This window comes from Rhinolophus sinicus, chromosome 5, assembly GCF_057876585.1.
Source record: "Rhinolophus sinicus isolate RSI-liver-muscle chromosome 5, RSI-T2T, whole genome shotgun sequence".
In the NCBI taxonomy this organism is placed as follows: Eukaryota; Metazoa; Chordata; class Mammalia; order Chiroptera; family Rhinolophidae; genus Rhinolophus; species Rhinolophus sinicus.
The window spans coordinates 8,639,361-8,667,164 of record NC_142505.1 but is presented as its reverse complement, the minus strand read 5'-3'; the positions used below and the strand labels follow the sequence as shown (position 1 = coordinate 8,667,164).

General features: G+C 45.6%; 1 protein-coding gene across 1 annotated transcript; it reads right to left on the bottom strand.

Moving 5' to 3' along the window:
- Positions 1 to 316: 316 nt before the first annotated feature.
- Positions 317 to 27,804, bottom strand: LTF (lactotransferrin). Its single transcript, XM_019724041.3, has 17 exons — positions 27,653 to 27,804; positions 24,480 to 24,643; positions 21,979 to 22,087; positions 21,479 to 21,661; positions 20,974 to 21,121; positions 19,941 to 19,996; positions 16,691 to 16,869; positions 16,062 to 16,236; positions 15,015 to 15,169; positions 13,682 to 13,772; positions 12,794 to 12,841; positions 11,677 to 11,832; positions 9,955 to 10,096; positions 5,224 to 5,291; positions 3,166 to 3,350; positions 1,934 to 2,123; positions 317 to 531 (listed from the first exon to the last, which is right to left on the bottom strand). Exons 1-17 carry the CDS (start codon positions 27,693 to 27,695, stop codon positions 497 to 499), a joined length of 2,127 nt encoding a protein of 708 aa, XP_019579600.3. The 5' UTR covers positions 27,696 to 27,804; the 3' UTR covers positions 317 to 496.

The window sequence follows — 27,804 nt, the reverse complement described above, 5'->3', positions numbered from 1 at the left end:
AATCTTCTTGATTCGCAGTTTCTCTCATTGATCCCTTGATTCCTAGTCTCTATTCCCTCCCCTGCCCTAGAAACACGCACACGCACACGCACACGCACACACACTGAGACAACTATATGAATGACTAGTCACATGCCCTTGGAGAGAATAGTTGCGTGGCCTGTCCTTAGATTCCAGACCATCCTACAGCAAACTGTAGGAAAGAGGAGTTGGACCTGGAAAACTTGGAAGGACAGGTCCAACTATGTGGGTATTTGGTCAGACCCATGATTTCAGTACACAGTTCTAGGCAAGATGAATGACGCCTCACCAGCAATGAAAATCAACAGCATTTCTGATTTTATTTCTTGCTAAGATAACAGCAGGGAATCGTGAAAGCATATGTGACTAGAAAAGTGCACCTCAGGAAGGGAGAAGAAGGCCCCAGTGGGCTTGGGGCCGGGAGCAGTAAAGGGCTGGGGCTCCCTGAGGGGAGCATGGGCCATCTTCTTGGGTTTTATCTCCTCAGGAAGGCGCAGGCTTCCAGAAGTGCTGTGGGACACAACAAAGCAGGAGATTCAGAAACTGGCTTCTTTTGTTGTTGTTGTTGTTGTTGTTTAAATCAGCAAAGCAATCAAAGAGTCTACTAAAACAGACTTTCTTCTGCTCTTCTCCCACCACCTTAAGTGAATGCTGCCCTACTCACATTCCCCCACAGCCTCTCCTCCTAACAGCTGCAGAGCCCAAGGGAGTACTCGCAGCTCTGGCTCTCACCAACCTGGGTGACACCTGCTCTGGCCCAAGTGATACACCCCATCCACCCAACTTGTCTTGAATTGAATCAGCTGCCACACTCTCAGGTGCACGAGACATGGATGGTCCTCTAACTTCTGGAACATGAGCAATTAACAAGGTCACCTTCATGAAAATCTGTTTGCAGCAGTGTTCACCTGCTCATTCACAAATGAGTCACTGTGCTAAGTGCCGAGGGTTCAGCTTGGACAGACACAGGTGTGCAGTCTACACCATCGTGAGTTGGCTGCTTTCAAGAATAGCCCTACAGCTGTGTTTCTCTGACTATAGTCCTAGAACCACCTTCAGCACAATTCCCCAGGAGCAGGGCTTCTCCACCTTGGCACTACTGGCATTTGGGGTTGGGGGATTCTTTGCTGTGAGGACTGTTCTGTGTTTTCTTTAGTAGCATCCCTGGCTTTTTCCCACAGATACCAGCAGCGTCCCCTGAGTTATGAGGATCAAAAATATCTCCAGCCATTGCCAAGTGTCCCCTCTGGGGCAAAATCACCCCTGGTTGAGAAGCACTGAGATTCTTGGCCCTACCCCCATCCCTGGACCAACCCCCCCACACACCAACACCACCAATTCCAATGCCTCCAACTGGGTGAGGGGCCAGGTAGGACTCTGGATGACTAGTGGGGCACAGGGGAGGCCACGCCCACTGGAAACTGTGAATCACCTGACGCCTCATAACACTCTGTGACATCTTCTAAATGTGCTTTAAAAATTGAATTATTGTCAGTACTTCCCAGCTAAAATGTTTCTTGAGCATTTGTATTCTCTATAGTTGGTATTTATGGTAACTGTCTAGAAACCAGAATTTGTCATTTCTCAATACAATATGTGTATATATATATGTACATGTGTATATGTGTACACACATATACACATACATTTCATTTAGTGAATAAAATAAATTATCAGTTTCTAAAAACTCCGTGACAGTCACTATCAGCGTTATAAAAAGTTAGTATATTATCTACTGCTTTATGTTCTAATTCTTACACCTCATCAATGAGATTGTAATTTCCCGAGGCATAGAGATATTACATTGCCTTAACATTGTTATAGCCGTCTTCCTTCTTAGAATGATGTTTGACCACCCATCCTGACTTTCACCCATGGCGGCTTCTCATGCAGCTGCCTACGGTCCACTTACGGGAGGTGGAGCATTGTCTCAGATTACCAACCGCCGTGACATACTCTTGTCCCAAATATGTTTCATATGTCGTTTTGCCATGGAGTTTGGCCAGGCATTCAGTGTTGTCGTTGAACAGAAGGTTTTTGGTTTCAGACTGGAACAAACAAAACTTGCTCGGGCAGTCTTGTCCATTTCTTCCAAACTTCACCTGTGTCAAAAGGGCACACAGCAAGTGAGTAGCAGAGGAAAACAGGAGAGTTTGTGGATTCAGGAGGCCAAGAACACTTCTTGCATCCGGGAATCAGCCCTGGGAAAACTGTGGGGTGAAGGGAGCTGAGTTCTGGTGTCATTTCACTGCCTTGGCAGAGTCTCCTCTGTCCTATGTCCTCTTGCTTCCCATGCCCCAGGTGGCAGACCCACCCTGAACAGCACCCAGGCCCCTCATCACTTGTGATCTCCCCTCCCACCATCTTTCCTTTCTTAATCGGTGGTCTCTATCCTTAGAACTTCTATGGGTGACTAGGTGACAGCTGAAGATTTTTTGAGAACTGCCCCCAAAATTGATCACCAGCCAAATTCTAATAGGCCAGCTCCCCCAGAGAGGCGGTCTGCATTGGAAATCATCTCTGCCACGGACCGAGTGACTGCCACTTGTTGTGCCTGTCATTACCATTCCAGGGCCCCTGTCTTTAAAGCACACCTAGAAAGACGATGTTTCCATACGAAACTAGAAGCTCTAATAGAGAATCACAGACATAAAGGCAATCACAGGATTTCCTTCACACCACTTCTCATAGATAGACTGAAATCTACAGAAGTTCTGGGTTTGTTGTTTGTAGAGATGACAAATGCAAGGGCCGTGTCTAGAACATTGCTCGCTCAGCCAGATTCAGTAAGCATCACCAGAGTAGGCCACTTTCTACCTAGTTGTGGGAGGAAGCTTCGGTCACCACTCTCTTTGCTCAAAGAACAAAAGGAGGGACAAGGACGGTCACTGTCTCTGAACCAGGCTGTGAACATGAGTCCAGGGACATGAGACTTAGGGCAGAACTTAAGTCAGTCCCAGAATGCCCGGGCTCATTGAGACTGGGCAGACCCACAAGACGAAGCAAATACTGTCACCCCCAGCATCAAGCAGAGGGACTAGAAAGAAAGGCTTGAGATGGGCTGACTCACCCAGCTCCGTGATGACCCCACCAAACACAAGCCCAGGTCGTTCAGGAAGGGCAGCAGGCTCTGGTGGTCCATACCTGTTGGTCGAGCAGCACCTGTTCCAGGTGTTCTACCTTCTCTTTCTGAGCTACCACTCCATGATTTGGGGCCTTGGCCAGGTGGCAGCTGTCAGCCTGAGTCACAGGCTTCCGTGTGCCATCAAGGCACAGCAGCTCAAAGTCCTCCAGCTTCAAGTCCTTAGCCCACGCTTCAGTGCTACGTCCTGAAGAGAGAAAGAAGGTGGCATCAGCCACAGCTGCCCAGCTTCGTGAAACGGTTCTTCTAGGTGGGTGTGCCCATCCGCTGGCCTCTTGAAACGCACACACTGGGGATGCAGTGATGTGAAGGGGAGGGAAAGGAGCTTTGACCTACACAAGCTATACAAACTTCAACCATAGCAAATATTAATGCTGGATCCATACAATGAGACAGAATTCATCCATAAAAAGGAGTAAAGGACTGATACATGCTGCATACGGATGAACCTTGAAAACACGATGCAAAGTGAAAGAAGCCAGACACAAAAGGCCACACATTGTAGGATTTTTGTGAAATGTCCAGAATAGGCAAGTCCAGGGAGACAGAAAGTGGATTGATGGCTGTCAGCTCTGGTAGAGTGGAGAAGCGACTGTTACGTACAAGGTTTCTTTACGGGATTATGTGGGCATTCTAGAACGGGACTGTGTTGGTGGTTGCACAGCTCTGAGGTTGGTGGTGCACAACTCTGACCACTGAGTTGTACACTCTGGAGGGGTGAATTTTATAGTATATGAATTGTATCTCAATGACGCTGTTAATTATTTTTTAATTTTTAAAAAGGAAACCCTCTACCTGTGCCATATTGTCCAGTGAGTTCCAGAAAAAGAATAGCTGGTTTATGTTCAAGAAGAAATTGTTTCTCTCCTTCCTTTCCTATTCAAATGCTCTGAGTTTGACCAGAGAAAGAGAAGAACTTCTATGGGTTTATCAAATATATTTAGTCAATTCCAATACAATACAATTGTAAAATCCCACAGAAGCTTAAAATGAAATTAGACATCAACCTGATCCCTGGAGACCAGTTAGATTAATGGTTCATAAATGTGAGATGGAATTGTATGTGGGTCATGTGTGTCCAAGTGTGTGTACATGCAAGGTCATTGTTCAGACCCCTGCCTCTATCCTTCTGCCCTCTCCCCTCAAGAAAGCACTCCAACCATTCTTTTTGCTTTGCCTATTTGTATTGAGGTCATTCCAAATTTATACGTCTGACCTCAGTGCCTCTCCCAAGAGACGTGAAGAGGCAGGAGTGGCTGTGGCTGTTGATGTCTTTAAAGGAGGGAGGCAGAAAGTTGGGGCAGTTCTTTCTTAGGGGGCAAAATGGCAAGTCATCTGCTGAGGAGGATGGGTAAGGAGGCTGTGTGGTGATGGCTGAGGAGAGGCGTGCCGTTTGGAAGGTAGCAGATGGCTAGGAGCCTTGAATTTCGTCATTATGATTTTCATCTAGAAGTCAGAAGAGAGTGATGATGATTCAACACCGGCTGGTAGATTATCATCCGCCATCTACATCTGCCTGTGGTGCTGTTCCCTTCACTCCCAAGGAGATTCAGGATGGGGGGCTCACGTGGGGCTGAATGAAGGCCTCTACTTTCTTTTTTGAAAAGGGAAATTTTATTTGCATATGTTCAGTTTTTTGGTTTGTTTGTTTGTTTATTTTTGTTGGGGTTTTTTTTAGTATCATCCACATACAGTTTCCCATAGGCTGGGTCAGGCAGATGGTGTGCTTCTGTGGTTGTCTAGACAATGCCAGGAAACATTTACTACTGAGTATTGCTGGTGTGTGTGTGTGTGTGTGTGTGTGAGAGAGAGAGAGAGAGAGAGAGAGAGAGAGAGAGAGAGAGAGAGAGAGAGAGAGAGAGAGAGCTGTTTCAAAATCAATATGACATCTATAGACGCTACCATGTTGCATATTGAGGTAAAAAATTTCAGAACTAACTTAATCAAAAGTCTGCGAAAGCGTATACTATACGATCTTCCCAGTTGCAAATCTCAGTACTGGATGTGTTGTGATGCCCAGAACTCTGCTGTGAAGGGGAAGGGGAAACATCTTCACTTACCATCAGTGTTCTCCAAGACAGTGGCATCTTTCACAAAAGCAACATCTCCAGCATTCTCAGCCAGGCACCTAAAATGTTCCAGAAAAATCAACACATTGTCAGAGAAGAGAAACTATTAGATTTTTCATAAATATTTGCTATATACATTCCAACATCTGCAACATGGAAGTAAACATGGAAAAGATAAAGACAAATATTTCCAGGAACTTACAGTTTAAAACAGAAGATTGAACACATATGTATATTTTCCCTCCTTCTAAATTCCCAATAAAATGACATTTATGAGATTTTTTAAAGCTATAGACCCATGAGAAAGAGGAGAGCAAGGAGGGAAAAAGAGAAGATAATAATGACAACTTTTGGAAATTAGAGAGCAAATGGATGAGGAGTAATGGACCCAGCAGAGCAAAGGAAGCTGTAACATAAGTTAGAAGTGGGGAAGCCCAGAAAAAAGCTGAAGTGCACTGCAGAACTCCAGAAAGTCTCAACAATTAGAAGTTCTAGACACGACTCCAAGTGGCTGAGACAGGAGGACTGCATAGAGCCTACAGACGCAGTTTAGGTATCCTCCTATGCTGTGCAGCTGGAGCTGGTTCCCCCTCACTGAAGGGGTTCACAGGGAAAGTGAACTTGGACCAGAGAACCAAACAGAATTGAGGACAGAGGCCCAACACAGAAATCAAAGAATAGTGCAGTGAAAAATCTATATCCTGGAAGGTTAAGTCATAGCTCTTTACCCCTCTGAGACTCCCAAGAAGCAGACAGGAGGATTCCATGTCTGGAAAATCTGATCCACTCAAGGAAAATATTTATTTACAGGTTCTGATATTTGGATGCTCCACAGTGAAACGACACAAATCAAAATTGCCCTAGAGTGAGGCTGATACTCATCAAGACAAGGCAACTGATGCAGAGCTAACAGTCAGTTCTGGTACTTCACTCTTACATATGAACAAACAGCCAGAGACCACTGGATATTTGAAGAAATGTCAGAAAAGATGGAAACTAGAGCAATTATATTCAGAGGATACAGAGACAATGTAGGAAAGAGAATAAAACTTTTAAATTTTAATTTAAGCTATCATTAAAGAGATGAAAGCAGTGCAGCATTCATGAAACAAGAACAGGAAGATCTAAAACAGGAACAGTCAGACTACAGAAAGAGTTTTTAGGAAGTAAAAAGGAATAATCATAAAAATTCTTTAAAATGATATAATGATTACAAGATTAAACTGAGTAAATATCACAGAAACTAAAAGGTAAAGAAGAGCAAATAGTAATAAAAATAGTTAGAAAATGATATGATAATCCAGGAGAGTCTATAATTTAAGAATTAAAGTTTAAAGAGAAGTCAGAAAAAACAGGATAAAAATTATCAAAGAAATAATGAAGTAAAATTTTCCAGAACCAAACAACTTGAGTTTCTAGACAAAAGGGTCCACCAAGTGTCCAATCCAATGAATTAAACAGAAGACTCACATACAGAAAAATCATTGTTAGTTTCAGAACACTGGAGAATTTTTTAAAATAGTTTTTACACTATTTCTAAACCTCATTTTTCCTAAAGAATATTTTTCATTCATTGTTAAATATCTGAAAATTTAGAGAGAAATATAAATTATATGTGTCTGATTTAATTACTCTTCACAAAATATTCTTTGTACAGACCTATTTGTCTAAAACACCTCATAAGTCTTCAAAAGCTTATTCTCTCAGAATTAGGAAGCCAAAAATAAATTGTTGAAAACTCAAAAAAAAAAAGTTTTCAGGAAGAAAGAAAGTCATGTACAAAGAACTGAGAATCAAAAATAGTGTCAGATTTCTCAACAGAAACTCTAGAAATCACAAGACAGTGGATTAATGCTTAAAATTTGCTATATGTTCTGTCTTTCTATGTTATATTCTGGATAATTTTTTTCACCTATCTCCCACTTTACTCTTTTTAGTTATGTCTAACCAGTTGATCTGGTCAATTACATAGCTAATTTCAATTGCTGTATTTTTTTCCTTTATAGAAGTTCTATTCCTTTTAAAAATGCTAACTTGCTTTTACTGCTGGATTTTGCTCCTGGTGACTTTTTCTCCTGTGTGTTTGGTTAATATTTACTGTATACAGCTCATTATTATTGAAAGAGTATTTTTGAGCAGTCTTTGCGGCCTAATCTGAATATGCTGTCTTTCAGACAGGTTGCTAGAGAAACTAGTAGTCTGGGACCACTTTTAAAAAAACTGTATGAGTTGAGAATTTCTGGATCATCCTAGGAGACACAGGTTTGAGCTACAAATCCTTGCAAGAACTAGCTCATGGTTTCAATTTCTCAGGGATATTGTGTATTCTCCTCCCTGTTAGCAGGAGTAAGCATGAAAGTTACTTCTGGTTCACTCTTACTTTAAAGTAAGTTTGTCAGAAAAGGTAAATGTCCTCAGGGCAAAGTGGGCCCACTTAGCTCTCTGAATTCCTATTCTCCCTCAGACTTTAATTTAATAATTCCTTATTACTCTGTCAGCTATTCATTGCTTTTAAGAGAGAAAGAGAGAGAGATCACTTAATCCAGCATTTTTGCTTGTTTTCAGTGGGAGAGTTGGGCAAAATAGCCTAGTGCTGCCGTACCCCAGATATGGAAATCCTGTCAAAATTCCTAGGAAAAATGTTTTTCAACCTACACTTAGTTATTCAGCCAAACTATATATCATTTTAGGTAAAATGAAGATGTTTTCAGACATGTGAATACTCAAAAATTAGCAAGTCCTATTCACCCTTTCTCAAAAAGATGTGTTCTGTTACAACAAAACCGAAAGAGCTAATGATGTGGGAGCCAGGAAATAGGCACTTTAACATGAAGAAAGACAAAGGGAAGTCCCAGAACAATGGTCAAGGGGAATCCCAGGACCACAAGGAGCCTAGAGGGCACCAGTACAGACTGGGCAGGAGGATGGAGGTCTTCAGGAGTAACATTCCCAAGTAAATGATAAACCTGGGACAGCACCCACTCTGTGTACGTCTTGTTAGGAGAGTTAGACTACTGGTAGAGGGCTCGGAGATGAATTAGTGATTTTTTTTTTAAAGCACAGAAAACAAAATAAGTGAATAAATCAGACATCTGTTAACATTGTACAGAGCGTACAAAAACTTGGTATAATAAAGGAAATGCAATCTTATGATCCCACATATTTAACATGAAGATAATATTTCTATACCCTGTTTCCCCAAAAATAAGACCTAGCCGGACCATCACCTCGAATGCATCTTTTGGAGCAAAAATTAATATAAGACCTGGTCTTATAAGACCAGGTCTTTAATATAACATAATATAATATAATATAATATAATATAATATAATATAATATAATACAATATAGTATAATACCGGGTCTACTATAATATAATATAAGACCGGGTCTTATATTAATTTTTGCTCCAAAAGACGCATTCAAGCTGATGGTCCAGCCAGGTCTTATTTTCGGGGAAACATGGTATTCACAATAACATAAGCACTGAATACGACGCATGCAATCTTGCTGGGAGCTAAAGGGAAGTTTGTGAAGTTTGTGGTTGTGGGCGGATGAGACACAAGAGCAGTACAAGAGGCTAGATCTTCTTTTTCCATAATAGAAAGTCATCAGAAAACAGCTGACAGTTAAAAATTAAGAACCAGCAATACAGGGATATTAGTTAGAAATAGAGAGGAAACTAGGACTTCCCGTTCCAGCTTTCAACTTGAACAAAAGACCAAGCATTTTGTTGTAGTATCAATACTGCAGCGTAGGTGTTTCCGGTGAAATAATACCTTACCATGAGTTTGGGGGGGAAAAAATTAACTGCATGATTTCCTTAGGGTTTTATCAGATAGGTGTGTCTATTCAATATTTCCGAATGGAATCATCACAAGTTTTCCATTTGCAGATCCTTAATCCCTTAAAGATATCTGTGTATTTTCACACGATATCGTCTTAGGAGTCAGTCAGAGTAGAGTAAAAGCTACTTTATATCATCTCATCACTGGAGAGAAAGAAGGCTACTGAATTTATATTAAGAAATTCAAAGATCAGTTTGATCCCTGTCATTCTCAGATATGTGATGCCATCTGGTGGTAAAATATATTCTTGGAGAATGGAGAAAAGCGGGTGGGGAAGGACTCTGCCCTTCACACCCCTAATATAGTAAGTGCCCTTGAGAAACATCCAAATGAATGATGGGGTTCTAAAATGTGGGCTGTGGATAGTTACTGCAAATCACTAAGTGCTTATAATTCTGAAGCCCTATTTGTTCTTTTTTCACTTCACTAGTGGAGAATAACACCGCAATACTGCTTTGTCTCTTTGCCATTTCTAAGGCCAAAATCAAAGAGGAAAGTGAAATGTAAAACATGATGACCTAGATTGGAGGGTGAGGGTAGTGGCCATAAAAAAGAAAACTCTTCTCCATAAACGTGAATTGCAGCAAGGACTTAAGATACCACATACTCTACCCATTTGATTTTGAGGATGAAGACATGGAGGCCCACTGAGGTGGACTTTGGCTCCAGGCCACAGGGGGGAGCCCAACAAAGCTGAGGTCAGATAGCCAGGTGCCAGCCCCCACTTTCTGGGGTGGTGAGGATGGTGGGAGGAGCCCTCACTGGTGCGGCCCATTAGCAGGCCCCCAAGGTGGTCCCTTAGAAATGCAGTGCCAGGCTGTTGGAGGATGAGGCATAAGGCCCTATCCTGGTGGAGCTCGATCACAGCACTCACCTGAAAGCCCCGACGTAGCTGTAGTATCTCTCATTGCTGTTGGGCGCGCATTTGTTCTCGCCTGCCTCGTTGCCAATACACAGTGCACAGAGACTCGAGCTCGGGTCTGCCCCAGGGGCACAGCTTTGGCTAAAGAATTCATCTGTAGGGAAGGAACATAGGAAGTCAGTGTTTCCTACCTGAGTTCACATAAGTGGCCTTTACCCAGCAGGGGACGCAGCTTGGTTTAGATTCATGATATTGCACAGGACAGATAGAACAGTCACTGTCACAAGCAGTGATGTTACCACCGATCCACAGCCCACTAGAAATCAGAAAAGGCTTCATTGACAGGAAACCTGACTGGGGCAGGGGACGAGAGTTTGTGACTACACAGGGGGTCCTATCATCACAGCCTTGAGCTGGGGACTCAACTGATGAGCGTGGCCACCTGTAGCCCAACCTGCTGGTTGCCTACTCCAGGATCTGATTTCCCCTTTTCCTCCATAAGAGAAACCCTGCTTCTTACTTGGACACCTGGTCCCCTAGAATAAAGGCTTGATCTCATGCCCTGTGGCCGATACAGCGATGTGGCAGGTACTGGCCAGTGAAATATGAGTGGGAGTGCTGAGTGCCAGCGTCTTGAAAGCATCATGGCACGTGCTTTCAGCCCCTTCTCTTCTTTCATTCGGCATATGGAATGCAGAAGCAGGGACTGGATCGCCCATGGTGACAGGGGCCATTGAGGTGTCTTTGAGCATGAAAGCCACACATGTCAGAGCAGCCAGATGTTTGAAACCCAGGTCCCTGACACCATGCTGTCATCATACTAGCTCTGGACGATCAACCTCTGGACTTCACTCACATGAGACAGAAACAAACCTGTGTCTTGCGTAAGCCACTACTATTTGGTGTTCTCTGTCCTTTTAGCTGAATGTAATCTGAACTAACGCATCCAGTGACTTAACCCAGGTTAGGGAGTTAACATGGATTAATATGGGTTGAGGAGAGAGGAAATCGAGGTGAGACGAAAGTCCTGCCTTGAGGAGCAAGTAGCAGCCGTTATCGGACTGCAGTCCCTGGAAGAGCCACACCACGTGCCAGCCTCAGACAGGGGCCGGGGAGCAGCCAGCTCGGAGGCAGCTAGGGAGTTGTGGAGAGACAATGGCATGCAGTGCTGTTGAGGAGTACAGCCCGCTGAAAGCCTGCCCGAGGAGACGCCTGCTCAGGAAGTGAAACGCAGCAAGAACATGTCGGACACCCCCACATCACCGGGCCTGCAGCAGGTAAGGGCATGGCTTATGCATGCAGTGTGAACATGAAATATGGCAGGAAGAGAAGGCCCCAGAAGCAGGTGGAGTTTTGCAATGTGGAGCAAGAAGTCAGTTCTGTTTTAGTAACAGAAGTTACCTGCCATGAGGCAGGCAGGTGCCTTTTCCCAAATTAGGGAGCCAGCACCTGGAAGGAATTTAGATCTGGAGCTCCAAGAAATCAAAACTAACTTGTGTACTTCTCAGAGCCTGCATCCATTCTTAGGGTGCAGAGGAACAGAGTGATATTCCAGTGTTTGACCTTGGACTGGGGCGGATGAGGCATGGGACACCACTCAGTGTCCTTGAGCTTGCTTACACCAAAAGGGGCTGTGGGCCCGCAAATCCCCTTGCCCCCTCCCGTCCCTGAGGTTCCACAGCTCCATGTGCCCACTGCCCAGGTGGCTCACCCACCTCCCTCAGGACTCCTTACCAAAATTGCAGGAGCCTGTCTGGTTGAAGAGCAGGCCCATGGGGATATTCCAGCCTGCGGTCCTGTCCACAGCGGTGTGGCAGGACTTCTTGCCTCTCAGAGAATTCCAGGTGAGATCAGCATCTGATTTCCTGACAACCGCCACAGCACGATACCCTTGGAGGACAGAAGAGCCAGCCTTACCTTCCTGGGGACTGGGATGTGGGCCCTAGTGCAGCTGTCTGCAACCCAGGCCAAAGTAGGTCAGGAAGCATCACCAGCAATGACTCCCCCAGGTAACGGGCATTGTTAGGTACCCCAAAAGGGCTCACACTGCTGTCCCATGTTACAGTGAGATCAATCTGGGCTATGAAATGAGATCATAAGAAAAGCTGATCCTTTAAGTGGTTGCTAGGGACTGTCTTTGACCAGCCACACACTGTCCCTGAGTTGTAAACCAGCAATTCACCTTTAGATGTGAGCTACTAAAGCAACAACCACTGAACAATAAGCGTGACCCCAGTAGTGCATAAATCACCAACTGCAATATTCATCGGGCCAGAGGAATGACAGCCACCAGGCTAAGTGCCATCTGGATGCAGGGGTGTGTGTGTCTCCAAGGACCGTCCTGTGCTGAGTCCGAATGAGCCCTGCACTGTGAAAGGGTCAGTGTGGTGGCAATCCTCCTGCTGACCAGATGCACCTGACAGACTCTCCCTGCGGAGCCCTTCTGAAGATGAGCAAGCACCAGCTCTGACAGGAAGGTGTGGCTGGTGCACACAGCACGGGACTAGCCCAAGAGGCCAGCAGCTGCCACAGTGTTGCCTACGACTGCGAGATCCGGGGCACTTCGGGAGGCTATCTGGACCACTGCGTCTCATCCTTATGAGATGCGGGTGTGACACGGCTCCTTCCACATGGCCAGGGCACACTGAGGGACTCTGAAAGCTCTCTACCAAGTGTGAAAGTCACTTTAAACATTAACTATAATTATTCATCTATGAATGGTTTGCATCTTCAAAAGTACGTATGACTTCGAAGGCTGTGTCTGTTGTGTGCATTTTGTAAATTCCTGCCACCTCTTTCTCTAGCAACAAGAACTTATCCTTGACTCTGAAAGCAACCGATTCCCACTCACCTTCCACGGGTCTATTCACACAGTCTGTGTCACTGCTTTTTTCGGATTCTGAAAAAATGAAAACAAACAAAATGTCATGAAACTCTCGGGTTTGTTGAAAAGTCACAAACTTTTGCATCTCAACCATGCAGAATCAAATTCAAAGAGACTGTCCCCGTTGCTCCAGGCAGCAGAAATGCATATATTTGCTCACCAAAAGACACGGACACAGATGTTCATAGCAGCATTATTTACAACAGCTGCCAACTGGGAGTTACCCAGAGGCCTGTCTACAGTAGAATGGGTAAACGATAGCAGTAGAGTCACACAGTAGAATCCTAAACAATGAGACTGAATATTCTGTAACTGCACACGTCTATGGATGAATAGCACACATACAACAATGAGCAAGATACTTTAAAAAGCACATGATGTACAACTCCTTTTACATAAAGTTCAAAAATAGGCAGAACTGATCTGTGCCCTTGGAAGCCAGGAGTCATTACCCTTGCTGCAGTAAGGGGGCTGGTGACAGGAGGACACAAAGGGACTTGTGAAACTTGCTGTGTCTTGATCTGGGCACTAGTGCCTGGGCATGCACCAGTTTGTGAAATGTCATTCAGCTGTACACTTATGTGCACTTTTCTGTATGTACATTATACATTACCAAAAAATATTTTCAAAAATGAAAATGAGGAAACCAATGTGTGCTTTGTCAGTTCTCAATAGAAGAGACACTGTAGGTAACACAGCCCCTTTTGTTTCTTCTTTCCCGATTCTCCTGTTTGAATGTGTCCATCCATCTTAATGTCTCCATCTGGACCCACCGAGTAGGGGTACTAATGCCGAACTCCACCCCATAACCCAGGGGGAATAAACCAGAGAGGACACCCCCACACACATACTTACTTTGGCTCTCTGCCAGGACAGGCACCAAACCGCATTTGCCTGCAATGTAGATAAATCCTCCATCCAAACTTAAAGCATCAGCTTCTCCTTTCTGCAAAGACAAAACAAATCATCTGCACCACGGTCAGGCTGTTTCCTGTCCCACCTGCCTATATAGCTCTCTGCGAGAATGGTTTTATGGCAGGTGTCCCAACAGAGTAGCAGAAAGAGGCAGGGGTGTTTGAACTGAGCACCCAAAGGACACCACATGCATCTTAATTCCCTGCCAGCCCCACATGCCTTTCACGCTGTCATTTCCATTGGAAAAACCAGGCACAGGCTGCACTAACCCTCTGTCCTCTGGACAAAACCCTACCTGTACTCCAAGCCCTCTTGGGACGCCCTCCTGGACCAGCCTCGCTCCCTGAGACAGATGGGACCAGCTGGCCTTGTCTCATCTCCACTCATTAGCCCCACACTCAGTGCTACACAGAAGTGGGTCAACAAACGAGCAGAAAGAATTAAATGGGCTCGTCATCAGAACGACTGAGTCCACACTCCAACATGGGAACACAGATTTATCAAGAGCCCCAAACTCCCTCTTTGGCCCCATCCTAATTTTGTTTTTACAACAATATTAAAAATAACAGGAGATGTGGATAAAGACTTCTATTCAAGGAAGCTCATCATAGGGTTATTGATAAGAACAAAGTAAGGGGACAAAGAGGAATAGCATCATGACTAAACTGAGCCACATGTTACTCATCTATGAATGGCTTGCATCTTCAAAAGAACTTATGACTTCGAGGTGTTTTCAAAGAATATTCATGTGGGGAAATGGTGGCGATATACTAGTAAGTGTAAAAGGCTCAAAAACTACCTAACTGGTATGATCCAGCATTGTTGTCAGCCTGAGTCGCTGTACCCAGAAATCCTGGAGTGGGAAATTACCGACACTTTCACAGTGGTGTCCCTCTGTGTGAGGTCCCACGTGGTATGTACATATGTACGTATGTATTATTCATTTATTTATTTATTTTACATCGTTCCTTTCTGTATTTTCCAAAGTACCTGCCATAATCCTGCGTTGTTCTTATTATATAATGCGAGGAGAGGCAAGCCCACAGTAAACAGCTTTTGAACTGAAAGCTGTGCCTGTTTGCACACTGTGTGCTGTCCCCAAGCAGACCCTACCCAGGCCATCCTTCCTAACCGTCCCCCACCCCTGGCAGTGCCTCTTGACGCCCCATCAATTCTAAGCAGATGCCCATGACCTGGGGTCTTCTAAGGAGCCCACTGCCCCTACCCACCCACCCGAACGCAACACAGGCTCCCACGGAGGGAGGCCCCCTACCAGGACGAGGGCGATGCAATCCTCGGTGTTGGTGGCTGTGGCACAGGTCACTCTCCCCGAGCTTTGGTTGCTCCACTGCTGGCACTTGCGCAGCTCCTCGGGGCCCACCGCGCACCACACGACTTGCTCACGCCGCTTCTCCACCTCCGCAGATGCTGCCCAGAGGGACACAGTGGTCAACAGGAGCCCTGAGTCTTGCGAGGGACACTCCCACGCTGCAGACCTCGATGGGGCCACAGCTCTGCTGGCTCAGAGCGCCTTTTCTGCTTGACCCTCCGGCAGACGCGGACCGGACCTACTTCTTGGGCAGAAGAGTCTTCGGCAGGCACCTGCCCTTCTCCCCCTCCTGTCTCAGCTCCCAGCCCCTCCTTCAGGGGTGCTTGCCCACCTTGTTTTTCATTCCTGTTCTTCCCCTGCCTTCTAATCCACCCTTCAATCCTTAGTATAATGACTCGCCTGATATCTCCATCCCACAGGATCAAAGCTCCACGATGCAGAGACAGTGGCAGCCCCACAAGACGCCCTAGGGGAGCTTGAGCCTGTCCCTGACTTCCCCTAGGGCCGGCAGTCACCACCAGTAAGGACAATGCAACCTCTGGGTTCACCCAGACTCCACCCCAAGCCCCCCAGTAGAGGAAGAGCCGTGGCTGAGCAGACCCCCTGTTGTATCCCCAGCCAAGCCCAGGGCCCAGGCACAGGGCAAGGTGCCACCAGGCCTCTGGGTTCACCCAGAAGAGGCCTGGCTCTCTTGGTTCGTGTTATATTTCTCACTTCATAGGAATCAAATTGATTTTTCTGTCAGGGCTGGTGAGCCTGTACAAAGGGACGCAGGTGGCCGACACCTTTTAGAGACACTCCCACATGCCCTGACTTGGTCAACAGAAGACATGCACACATGCATCAACCCTAGCACCGCGAAGACCTCCAGTGGCCAGGAGATGGACGAGTGACCACTGAGCAGAGCCCTACACACGAGGCGGTGCGAGGTGCTGTCCCCAGAGGGGCGCAGCCATGGCTCACCTCCCGCACCAGCCTGTCCTCACTCACTTTCCTTCAGGTTCCTGATGGCCGTGAGGTACTTGGAACCAAGGTACAGCCCCGCATCTATCTTCGAGGGGATCCTCACAAACCCCAGGGAGTTGTCTTTGAACAGCAGATCCTTCTCCCCAGGAGGGGAGCTGAAGAGCTGGAAGGCCGACGACTTGCCTTTTCCAAACTTGATCTGATGAAGGAAAAGCAGGATTTATGATGTCAGCGCTCACTAAGGAAGACACAAAGCATAGTGTTGGAAAAGAGTATCTGGAACTTAGGGACGATTCTGAGAGCGGGAACCTCGTTTGATTCCTCCTGCAAGGGACTCGTGCAGACCCTCTGACATAGCTCAGTTACGGCTTATTCTTTAGAGCACTGCTGGGGTCCAAGCACCTGAGAGTCCTGAGAATATTGCATTGTCCTCCCCGCTTCTGCTCCAGCCCATGAGACACTGTCAGTGGGTAATGCTGGAGGTGCTGCAGTTTCTGCTGTCCAGAGTACAGCCTAGGCAAGCAGTCCACTGAATTCATAAACTCCTGTGCAGTGAGGCTGCAGAAGGACTTCGAGAGTGGCGGGAAGCTAGGGGAGGAAGGAACCTCCCACCACCTAATCCACGCAGGTGGAGGGACCGTGGGGGCAGATACCTGTGCCTGGTTGAGAAGCTCCCAGATCGAGTCCTCCTTGCCATTCACACTTCGGGCCACAATAGCATGAGAAGGGACCCGGGCCAGGTGGCACTCCTTGTATTCATCCACTGGCTTGCGAGTGTTGTCTGGGCAGAGCAGCTCATACTGGTCCCTGTCCGCCTTCTCTGGCAGGTTCTCTGGGGAAAGAGGAAAGGAGGGGTTGGGGGGCCAGGTGAGCCTACTCCAGGCAGTAACCAGGAGTTGTTGTTCCTGACCCCCATGAAGTTGAGCTGGAAGAGACATCTTATACAGTTGACAAAACTGGGCAGTCAGAAAGGCAGTGGATTGCTCCAGAATACTCAGAAAGGTCAAGACAATGCCCAGAAAGCCTTGGGGGCCAGCCCAGTGTTGCTCTGACTGCATCATATGGACTGTCCTGGTATTGTAACTGCTGCCTGCTGAGCCCAGGAGACTGAGCCAGACCCCATCTGTTTCCATTGCAACCCCACCTAGAAAAGGGTCACATGATAGAGACAAGTCTAGGCACCAGCCAAGAAGTGCTGCCTTACCCACAGCTCTAGAAAAAATAAAAATGACAAAAATTTTAAGGGAGGAAATACAGTTGAGTCACCTCCCAACACTGGGTGCATCAAAAGAAGGGACAAAATTGTTTAAATGAGTGAGTTCAGCCCAATTTGGAAATGTTCATCTATATCATGTATAAATGGCTTCGGAATATAAAGACGACAGAAACCTGATCAAGTCATTTTATGAGATTAGTATACACTTGATCTCAAAATCAGAGAAAGAAGTACAGGAGGAAAGAATCGCAAGCCTCTTTTACTTATAAACATAAATGTAAAAATCTCAAATAATATATTTGCTAAATCAGTCTAACAAGAGTATTTTAAAAATGAATCAATCAGGATTAAGGTTTATCAGTTTATTCCATTAATAAAAGAATGGTTGAACATCAAAAAAGCTGAAGTAATCCACGACATAATGGATTAAAGGAGGAAAACCATGAAATCATCTTAGTAGGTGCCAACAAAGCATTTATATGGTCAATGTCTACTATGATTTTTTTTTTTTTAGTTTCAGAAAACTAGTAATATAGAGATCTGGAAAAAGTTATTGAACTTGAGAAATGCCATTTATCCAAATATTATCTACAGCAAAATCATACTAAAATAATAAAAATTAAACATTCATTTAAAAATTAGGAACAAGGCAAGGATGGTAGCTACCACACTGACAACACAATTCCAGAAGGTCTAGATTACACAATTTACAAAAGCAATAGGAGATGTAAACACTAAAAGGAAAAAGAAAAACTCTATTTAAAAATATTGAAATCATCTACATATAAAAGCCAACAAAACCAAGAAAAAAACAAATAAAATTAAGAAGCGAGTTCAGCAGGGGAACTCTACAAAAACCAAACAGGACCTAATACAGACTATACGGTCCTATAATAGCAACTGAAATCATTAAATAGTAATTAGCCTCATCCCACACCCCCAAAAAATGCATGAGACCAACAAAGAGAAAATTTTTAAGTTCTATTAAAGATATAAAAAGAGGTATTATCAAACAGAGGAGATTTATCATAATCAGGGATTGGGCAATTTAACATTGCAAATATTCAATTTTTCATGGAACAATTTAAATTCAAAATAATTATAATTAAAATTAAACTGTGATAAAAAATTAAACTGTAAAGTTTTTACAAATTCAACAAAATAATTCTAACATTTTAGCTTAAAATTTTTGAAAACGAACAGCAAAGTGTAGGGTGAGAAAGTCCCCCCCACCATGTCTCTCTTCCAGATATTAAGATGCTGTACCCAGTACAACAAGCCAGGGTAATAAAAGCAGAAAATACAAATACACCAGTGAAGCAAAATAGCTCAGAAATTGATCTGTGAATATATACAAATTTGATGTAGAAGTGGCTCCCCATATCAGTAGGGGGAAAGTGGAATTTTTTATAGTTGTTATTATAACCATGATCTCACTATAAAGGGGGGAAATGCTGAAGCCCAATACACACCTAGGGCAAGTACATATAGACAAACAATGTTGCAAGAGGCTGTCTTTAAATCTTATTGAAGGAAATCTTTATGATTTGGGGTGAAGAGGGCATCTCTCAAAGACCCCCAAAGCACAAACCAACAGGACAAAAGCAATCAATTGGATCTTATCAATGTCCAGGACTGTTCCACACAGGATGCTAGCAACAGATTCTTTGACTGAGAAAAGATCTTCCTAAAGTCTAAAACCAACAATGGCTTGGTATTTAGAGAGAAGGAACTCCTATCCTTGGATCAAAATCATGAAGAAACAGTCATGAAACTTAATAGAAGAGTTGTCCAAGGTTATGAAATAAGAAAGGGAAGCCCAAATTCCTAGCAAATATATTGAGGTGATCAAACTCACTAGATATCAGAGAAATGCAAATTAAATCAACAATGAGATATCTATTGCTCTCTAGTCAAAAAAAAATATGAAAGTCAAAAATACCCTAAGTTGAAGTTGTGGGGAAATGAGAACAGTTGCAGAATTCTGGTGAGGGTGTAATTCCTGAGAGTAACCTGATAGCCCCAGGTAGAAGGTGGGGGCCTTCTCCAGTGTTCCTGGATGGAATTAGGGGGGGGTCTGTCCCAGTGGTCCAGTGTAGAATGCGTTCACCCATGCGTACCCAGCTACTGTGCTTCAGTGTGTAGTCCCTCAGAGACATCCTCCAGAAGGACAGTAAGAGGACACTCATGAGTCATGCTGTCTGTGGTAAAGGGAAGGACAAGGGGACCTCGTCCACCGCTATGGTGATAGATCAATAAAATCTGGTGGTCGCCTTCCGTGGAGCATTCCTCAGCTGTTAGAACCACTGAATTAGACCCACGTACAACTCTCTAACACAAAGTGCTGGGTGGAAAACCTGGGCTGCCTCATGCTTTCTGACACTCAGGAAAAATTCTGTGAGCTTAGAACCCAGAAACCCAAACCAGCACTGGATTGTGCAAGAGCACATACATGTCAGAAGATACTGGGGCATGGTGTCTGTGAGGGGAAAGAGAAGGGCAGAGGAAGATTTCAAGAAAACTGGTCATTTAAACTATGAAATCACATAAAACAAGAGCTGTGCCTTGTAGGGAACCTTGGTAATAGGTGTGCCAAGAACCGAGGAATCGAATTAGCTCAGCATTCAGAATGATGATAAAATAAAATGAAAGGAGGCAGCCCGCACAGCTCTTCTCCCTGCTCTTACCAAACACGGTACTGTCCTTGACAAAAGCCACGTCTCCAGCTCCGTCTTTCAGACACCTGTGAAATGAGAAGGCACCAGAAGAATCAGCACAGAGCAGGCCGCCCCAAATTCTTCCTGGTGGCTCCCTGTGGAACAGGGCCCTGGGGCTTGTCGCCAGTGGCTGTCTGCTCCTCGGAGGGCGGGACCCTCAGGCTGTGTGATACACCGGCTGGGAACATGGCAGGGGCCACCTCCAGATAGACCCTGAGGAGGAAGGCGGGGGTGCTGGCCAGACGCCCCATCCTTTAGCTCTAAGGGCTGAGAGAGCAAAACTATGTCTTTCTATGGAAAAGAGAGCTTTGAAGATTCTATAGCAGAGGACAAAGACTCCATATTCTTGGCCGTGTGGTTCTTTCTCCCAGGACTGAGTGGGCAAATGTACCCTGGCCGGCAGAGAAGTGGGCCTTCCTCTGGAAAAATGCCTGAGCCCAGGGGGCAGAGGGGGGGATGAGGAGCAGCGTCAGCCTGACGGGGGCAGAGAGGGTACAGAGGCAAATCAGGCAGGGCTCACCGTCTTCCAGCTTGGGGCAGGGGTGGGGGGAGGTTCGGTTAGGGCAGACCTAGTCAGCCAGGACACCCCGCCATCCTGCCCAGCAGGGAGCCTGGCACTGGCTGTCTCTTGACAAGACTCCTTCAGTCCCTCTATGGTTAGAAGTCAGCAGTCAGAACGCTAGTCAGACAACAAGGGGGCAAAGCAGATTCAGGGTTCTCTGGGAAGAATGAGGGAGCCACTGCTAGGTGACTGCTTATCAGGCTGGTGTAGAGGTGAGTGGGCACGTGTGGGGCCCTGGGGGGCTGGAGGGGAACATGCACTGGGCACAGTCATGACCCTCATTGGACTCAGTTTCTCTAGCTTCACAGCAATAGGAATCCTGGACTGCTTCTCTGGTCTCTACAAGCTGGTTGAAGTCTATTTGGGGCCAGAGAAAAGGCCTCCTGACCTGGGGTCATGTAGCACTCAGGCCAATGGGGAGAAGGAAACAGTCTCACTTACCTGAAGGCACCAGAGTAGCCGAAGTATGGCTCCTCGGAAGAGCAGGCACATTTATTTTCCCCTGTCCCCGCACACAGGCTACACAGGCTGGGGTACTGTGTTCCATCCACGCAGGGAACACAGCTGGCGGAGAAGAATTTGGACGCAGCTGTTGAATACAGAGAAATAGATCACAGAGTGTGAGCCAGCCTGGCCACAGCCAGTTACACCTCCCAGTGTGCGATCCCCTCTGGGCAGCCCCTTCTTCGTCCAGTGCCAGACGTGTCATCTCTGTCATGAGGTTGGGAGCTCAGAGATGCACCTTGGCCGAGAGCAGACTCAGCTCCCAGCTCCCAAAGGCAGCTGGTGCAGAGGTCCCCACCAGGACACATCGAGCTGGTTCACCTCACCTCCTCCTCAGAGCCATCCCACCTGTTCACCTGTATGGTCCCAACATGGCTGTGTATGAACTGGAGTAGAGACAGACCCCTGCCTGAGGTCAGGCACAAACCCCCAACCATCTTACCTTCCTGAATGGGCTCTGGGGGCCCTGCCCAGTTCAGGTATGGACGCAGGGTGCCCATAGGGATGTTCCACCCAGCAGAGCGGTTGAAGCCGGTGTGGCAGGACTTCACACCTTGTGCTTCATTCAGCTGAAAGTTGCTGCCTTTCTTCACTACAGCCACGGCATAGTAATGGGTCTGTGGCTCTGCAAAGGGGCAGACAGAATTGAAAGCTCTTGGCCTGGACCCAAAGGAGAAAAACAGCCCACCCTGACCTAGGCCCTGATGGAAAAGGGACCCGGGTGCTTCAGTGTCACCTGGTGCAGAGCAGCCCAGAGCCGGCCCCGATTCCCCACGGAGCACACAGGATCCTCCCCAAATCGGTCAGCCTCTGGCACAAAGAGCACAGAGATTCCGTCCCCCACAAGTGTGATGCTATCTGAGACCCTACCTCTGCCATTCAGCCACTCTGACTGCACGAGCCCAGGGCCACCCCAGCTCCGGGTCCCCAGGGAAGACTCACGTTCCTCGGTGCCGTAGACCTCTGCTGCTACAGGTCGCAGGTTGTAGGGGTCCAGGCCTGCCTCATACACCAAACCGGCATCCAGCGTCACAGCATCTGCCTTGTTTGTCTGAAAGCAAAGAGGCCAGATTGGCTGCAGGAAAAAACCTGCCCTCACCCAGGATTTCAGGATGACAGAAGGCTCTGTGGCTGGGAAGATCGTCAAAAGGGTAAGCTTTTGATTATGTCCATTCACATCCTGTGAGAGGTGGCATGAGCCAAGGGTCCCTTTTTTGGGACAATGAGCACCAAACCAACTGCTTTAACTCCCGAGGTTGGCACGCGGTCCCTTTTTCTTGTGCCTGCCCACCTATATCGCTCTTCTGATCACACCCTCCACCATCGTTTATATTTAAAGTTGTCTGTTCTAGAGGCTTTCTCCCCTGTTTTAGCTCTATATTTATTTCTTTTAAGTTCTTTTTCATTGGATAGAAATATTAACTCTTAAGATATCTTAAAATTATCATAATAAACCATGTTCATCCTCTTTTGCATGTTACTTCTCATATGCTTCCATATTTCTTGTATTTGCAATCTGGTAAAGATAATATTTTGTGCACTGCTTTATTCATCTAAAACTGTATACATTTTTTTTTACTTTTATAGAGCCTTTATTGATTTTACAGACTTCATAATATTTTATTATAGTGTGGTTGTTCCAAAATTTATTAAGTAATTCTCCCAAATGTTCAGCACTTGGGTTATTTCTGACCTTTTTTTCTGTGAAAACTATGCTTTCATGGATAGCTTTATCCTCATAGCTTTTTTTCCTTTGAAGACCCTTGTGGTGAGATAGGCATCTGAGGGTGGAATCACCCAGAGAATTAGCATGTGTATTTTCATGGCCTTGACTGCTGTCGCCATTCTGCTTTCCAGAAAATCCATAATGCCAATTTAGACTGCCACAGACCCTGAGGACCAGTTTCACCATAGAATCACCAACAGGACAGGCTTTCATTTTATTAAGTGTTATCACTTTAGAAAATGCAGGTGTTAACAAATTGCTTAGATCTGTATTTCTCTGATTATTAAGGTGAACATTTCCTAAGTATTTTTATTAATAATGAATTCCCTCTTACGAATGCTCTGTTCCTATCATTTTTCTTATGTGATCTTACATTTCTTACCTATTTGAATTGCTTCTTTATAGAATTTAAAAGGAATCCCCTGTCAGAGCTGGTGAATATTCACTCTGGGGCTTTCTACATTTATTATTGTAATGTTTTTACTGGCGATGGATTAAATTTTCTGTATTTCAAAATCTGTCAGTTTACTTCACGATTTAGTTCATTGCTTAAAAGCTAAAGATTTCCCTTCTTGATTGTCCAAAGGCCACAGTTGTAAAATAATATTCTAAATCATTGCTCAAACTAGATTATTTTTATCCTAATTACTGTCCTGATACCCCGAAATCTTACTGGAAACTTTTACACAAATTACCCACTCTGTGCTAGAGTCCAGTACACATTGCCATGGCACAGAGAACATATGTGTTGAGTGAATCAGTAAAGATTATTTCAGTAGATCTTATATCTTAGAAAACAAAAGGAGGGCCAGCCTGGTGGCTCAGGCGGTTAGAGCTTCATGCTCCTAACTCCGAAGGCTGCCGGTTCGATTCCCACATGGGCCAGTGGGCTCTCAACCACAAGGTTGCCAGTTTGATTCCTCGACTCCCGCAGGGGATGGTGGGCTGCGACCCCTGCAACTAGTAATGGCGACTGGACCTGGAGCTGAGCTGCGCCCTCCACAACTAAGATTGAAAGGACAACAACTTGACTTGGAAAAAAGTCCTGGAAGTACACACTGTTCCCCAATAAAGTCCTGTTCCCCTTCCCCAATAAAATCTTAAAAAAAAAAAAAAAAGAAAAGAAAAGGAATCTGAAATCTTCCACAAGCTATGATTCCCTTTTCTCTCTTCCTTGACAATGTCTTGGACAAATGTCTTTCCCGGGCCTGGTGCCCTGGGAGGCCCTGCCGCACAATGTGATGTGGGGATGACAATCAGCTGAGATGGTTTCTCTCAGGGTTTAGGGGTAATGATCTTCTGCACGCTTTGTGAGGCTGGTGCAAAAGTAATTGCAGTTTAAAAGAGTTCAAAATAATTGCAAAAACCACAATTACTTTTGCACCAACCTAATACCTTTCAGAGTAACCTTGACTTTTGCCAGTCTTACATATTCATCCAATATGACTATTGCTCTGTCATTTTTGTGCAGTTGTTATAACAAAATTATGTTGAGATCTGTTTCCTTACCCATTTTCTCTCTACTTTAGAATGTTAATTTCTGCTTTCAAAATAGTATTGTGTCCTACAAGAGAAGATTGCTCCCGACTGACAGGTGCCCAGGAAGGAAAGAAGATGGAGGAGTGGAAAGCAGGTTTTCTATTTTACCCGTTCCTTTCCCTTCCCTTCCCTTCCATTCCATTTGGCCCCACCCAACATACGGCACTTGCTGACTTACTGCGATGGCCTTGATACATTCGGTGGGGGAGGCTTTCCTTATGCAGGAGATAGCGGGGCCGCCCTCTTTTCTCAGATTCCGTTGCAATTTGGAGCATTTCCTTGCCTCTTGTTTTGATGTGGTGCACCATCGAACGCTATTCCTACGGGCGGCCAGACACAGTCCTGGGAGAAAAAGGCCAAGGAGTAAGGGCTCAGCCATTGCCCACGGAAGAGACTGCCTCCCCCTCCGACGGAGTTTTCCAGACTCCTCCATTCTCTCTGCTCCTCCTCTTCCCTCTCCATTCGGTGGCTAAGTCAGGCTACTCTCTTCAGGTGGAGGTGTCTTGCTGGCCTAATAAGCACTCTGTCCTGGCCAGAGAGCTGTGATTCTCAGTAAATCGCAGGAGACAGTCAGAGCCTCTGGGTCCTTTTCTTTCCTATGATTGACACATTTCCCACCCCTGGAAAAATGATGGTGATCCCATGCATGAGTTTACAGAGCTCTTCACCTGCCTTGTCCCACTTGAACCCGGGAAGTAGGCAGAAAAGGGATAATTGTTCCTGATGTGGAACCTGGCTCTTGAGGAGGCTGAGTGACTGGCTGCTCAGCAGGGGCAAAGTCCAGCCGAGAATCCTGGTCCTTCTAAAGTGTTGTATCTACAAGCATCTACCCAGGGGATGTCAAGGAAATGGAAGAAAATACACCCGACTCCTTGCCAGTGGCTGCAGCAAGTCATGTCCCAAATGGGTCAGTGCGCCTGAGTTACCCCCATTCACCTCTGTATGGGAAAGATTGGTTCTCCTGCCAAGCCTGCTTTTGTTGCTAGAATCTATGCAATTGGGGAAGAGGCTGGACCAGATGTGCTCACAGCTCTTAAAAACCACATGGATGCCTGAAAAAGGACATCTATGAAAAACCTACAGCGAACATCATACTAAAGTGGTGAAAGACTGAATGCTGTCCCCCTAAGGTCAGGAACAGAAAGGGCATCCGCTCTCACTTCTTCTAGTCAATATAGTACTGAGGTCCTAGCAACAACAATAAGGCGGGGGGGGGGGGGGGAGAGAGACACCCAGACTGGGAAGGAAGAAGTAAACAGGACTTATTTGCAGATGACATGATCCTCTATCTAGAAAATCCTACAGAATCCACGAGATGCTATTAGAACAAATAAGCAAGTAAAACAAGGTCACAGGATACAAGATCAATATACAAAATCAATGATATGTTTGCCTACAAGCATTGCATAATCCGAAAATGAAATTAAAAATATAATTCTATTCACAAAAACATCAAAAAAATAATACTAAGGAAGATATTTAAGAAAAGGAATGCAGGATGTATCTACTGAAAATTCCAATACTTTGCAGAAGGAAATTAAAGAAAATCTAAATAAATGGAGAAACATTCATGTTTTACAAGCCTCGGTGTCATTAAGATAGTAGTCCTCCCTAAATTGATATAGAGAATCAACACAATCCCTATCAAAATTCCAGCAGGTTTTTTGTTGTTGTTGTTGTTGCAGAAAGTGATAAGCAGATTCTGAAATTTATAAAAAATAAATAAATAAATTTATATAAAATAGCTAAGACAATTTTATATAATTTATATTTATACAATTTATTTTATGTAATTTAGATAGAAAAGCCAAAACAATTTTGAAAAACAACCAAATTGGAAGAATTTTACTTCTTAATTTTGAAACATACTATAAAGCTACAGTGATCAAAACAATTTGGTATTAGCATAAATGTAGACATATAGATCAATGAAACAGAATTAAGAGTCCAGAACTATATTCTTATATTTACAGTCAATTGATTTTTGACAAAGGTGCTAAGACAATTGACAGAAAGGGTAGTCTGTTAACAAATGGTGCTAGCACAATTAAATATCCACATGCAAAAAGATAAACTTAGAGCCCCACCTCACACAGAAAAATTAACTCAAAGTGGATCACAGAACTTACTGTAAGAGATAAAGCAATTAAGCTTTTAGAAGTAAACACAAAAGAAAACCTTTGCAACCTCAGTTAGGCAACGATTAATTAGCTAAGACACCAAAAGCAGTCCATAAATTTAAAAAAATTAATTAATTGGACCTATCAAAATTCAAAACTTTTGTGTCTCAAAAGACAGTTAAGAAAATAAAAACATGAGCAACAGACTGGGAAGGAATGTGGAAAAGGGGACCAGGAGGCACGCACAGGTATTGCATCGCACTCCCTAGGTTTGGGGGCATAAGCTCACGGCTGCTCTCTAACCGCCCGCCCCCCCTCCATCCAGGAAGCTTCCAGTCCTGCCTAGATGTCTTCAGACAGAGGGAGGCTGCACTAGACTGGGTGGGTGGGGGGAGTGCTTTCACTCCGACCCCCACACACGGCCCAGGTGCCTGGGGGCTGCTGCCCACCACAGCCTTTCTGCTGCTGCTGCCTCGGACTCTCCTTCCCACTGAGGAAGCGCTTCCGCCACACACTCACGTCACTGATGTCCATCACCGGTGAGCACCCTCAGAGTACCCCAGAAATTACTTCACATACTTAGGTACAGAATTAACAGTTGTTTAGTCCTTTCTATTCAGTCCCTTCTAGCCCGGGCACATCTCAAACCAGAAATCTACAATTTCTCTCCACCCTCTGACAGAGGGGTCTCATGAGGAAGGTCTGCGCCTCCACCAGGGGCCCCTCTGCAGCGGGAGGCGTGTGTAGACCTTTGCCTACCCCTGCCGCCTCACAGCTGTGTGGGAAGATGTTTGGACAGTTCTTTTAAATGAAGAGAGGCTCTGTCTTGCCCAAGTTACACGACCCTTGCAGGAGCTCAGATCTGAGCTCCAGCTCTGCTGTGAGTCTGGGCAAGTGACACACCGTCCGTCTGTGTGTCTCATTTTCCTCCCATGTAAACCTCGTGTCTCGGTACTCTGGGTAGGACAAAACGGGACAGGGTCTGGGAATGCCGTTTGGGAAGCTCTGCGCAGTTCTGGCATGCCGCGACTGGCTCCTGCCCAGGCAGGTGGGCGGGACCGGCCCCACTCCGGGGTGCCTCCCGGCTGCAGGCGCTCTGTGCCAACGCGCCGAGGCGTGGCGACCAGGGCGCCCACCCGGCAGGGTGCAGTGATGGAGGCGCCCACCCCGCGGGGCGCAGTGATGGGGACGCTCGCCTGCCAGGGTCGCGTCCCCAAGTACCTGCACTCACCAAGGGCCCCGAAGGACAACAGGGCGAGGAAGATGAGCTTCATGTCTGGGGTCCTGACTCCAGCGAATGAAGGCTCTGCTACTTGCGCGTGCTCTGCACCCTTTTATCCAGGGCTTGGTGACCTCACAGGGTTTGCTCCGCCCTGTGGCCTA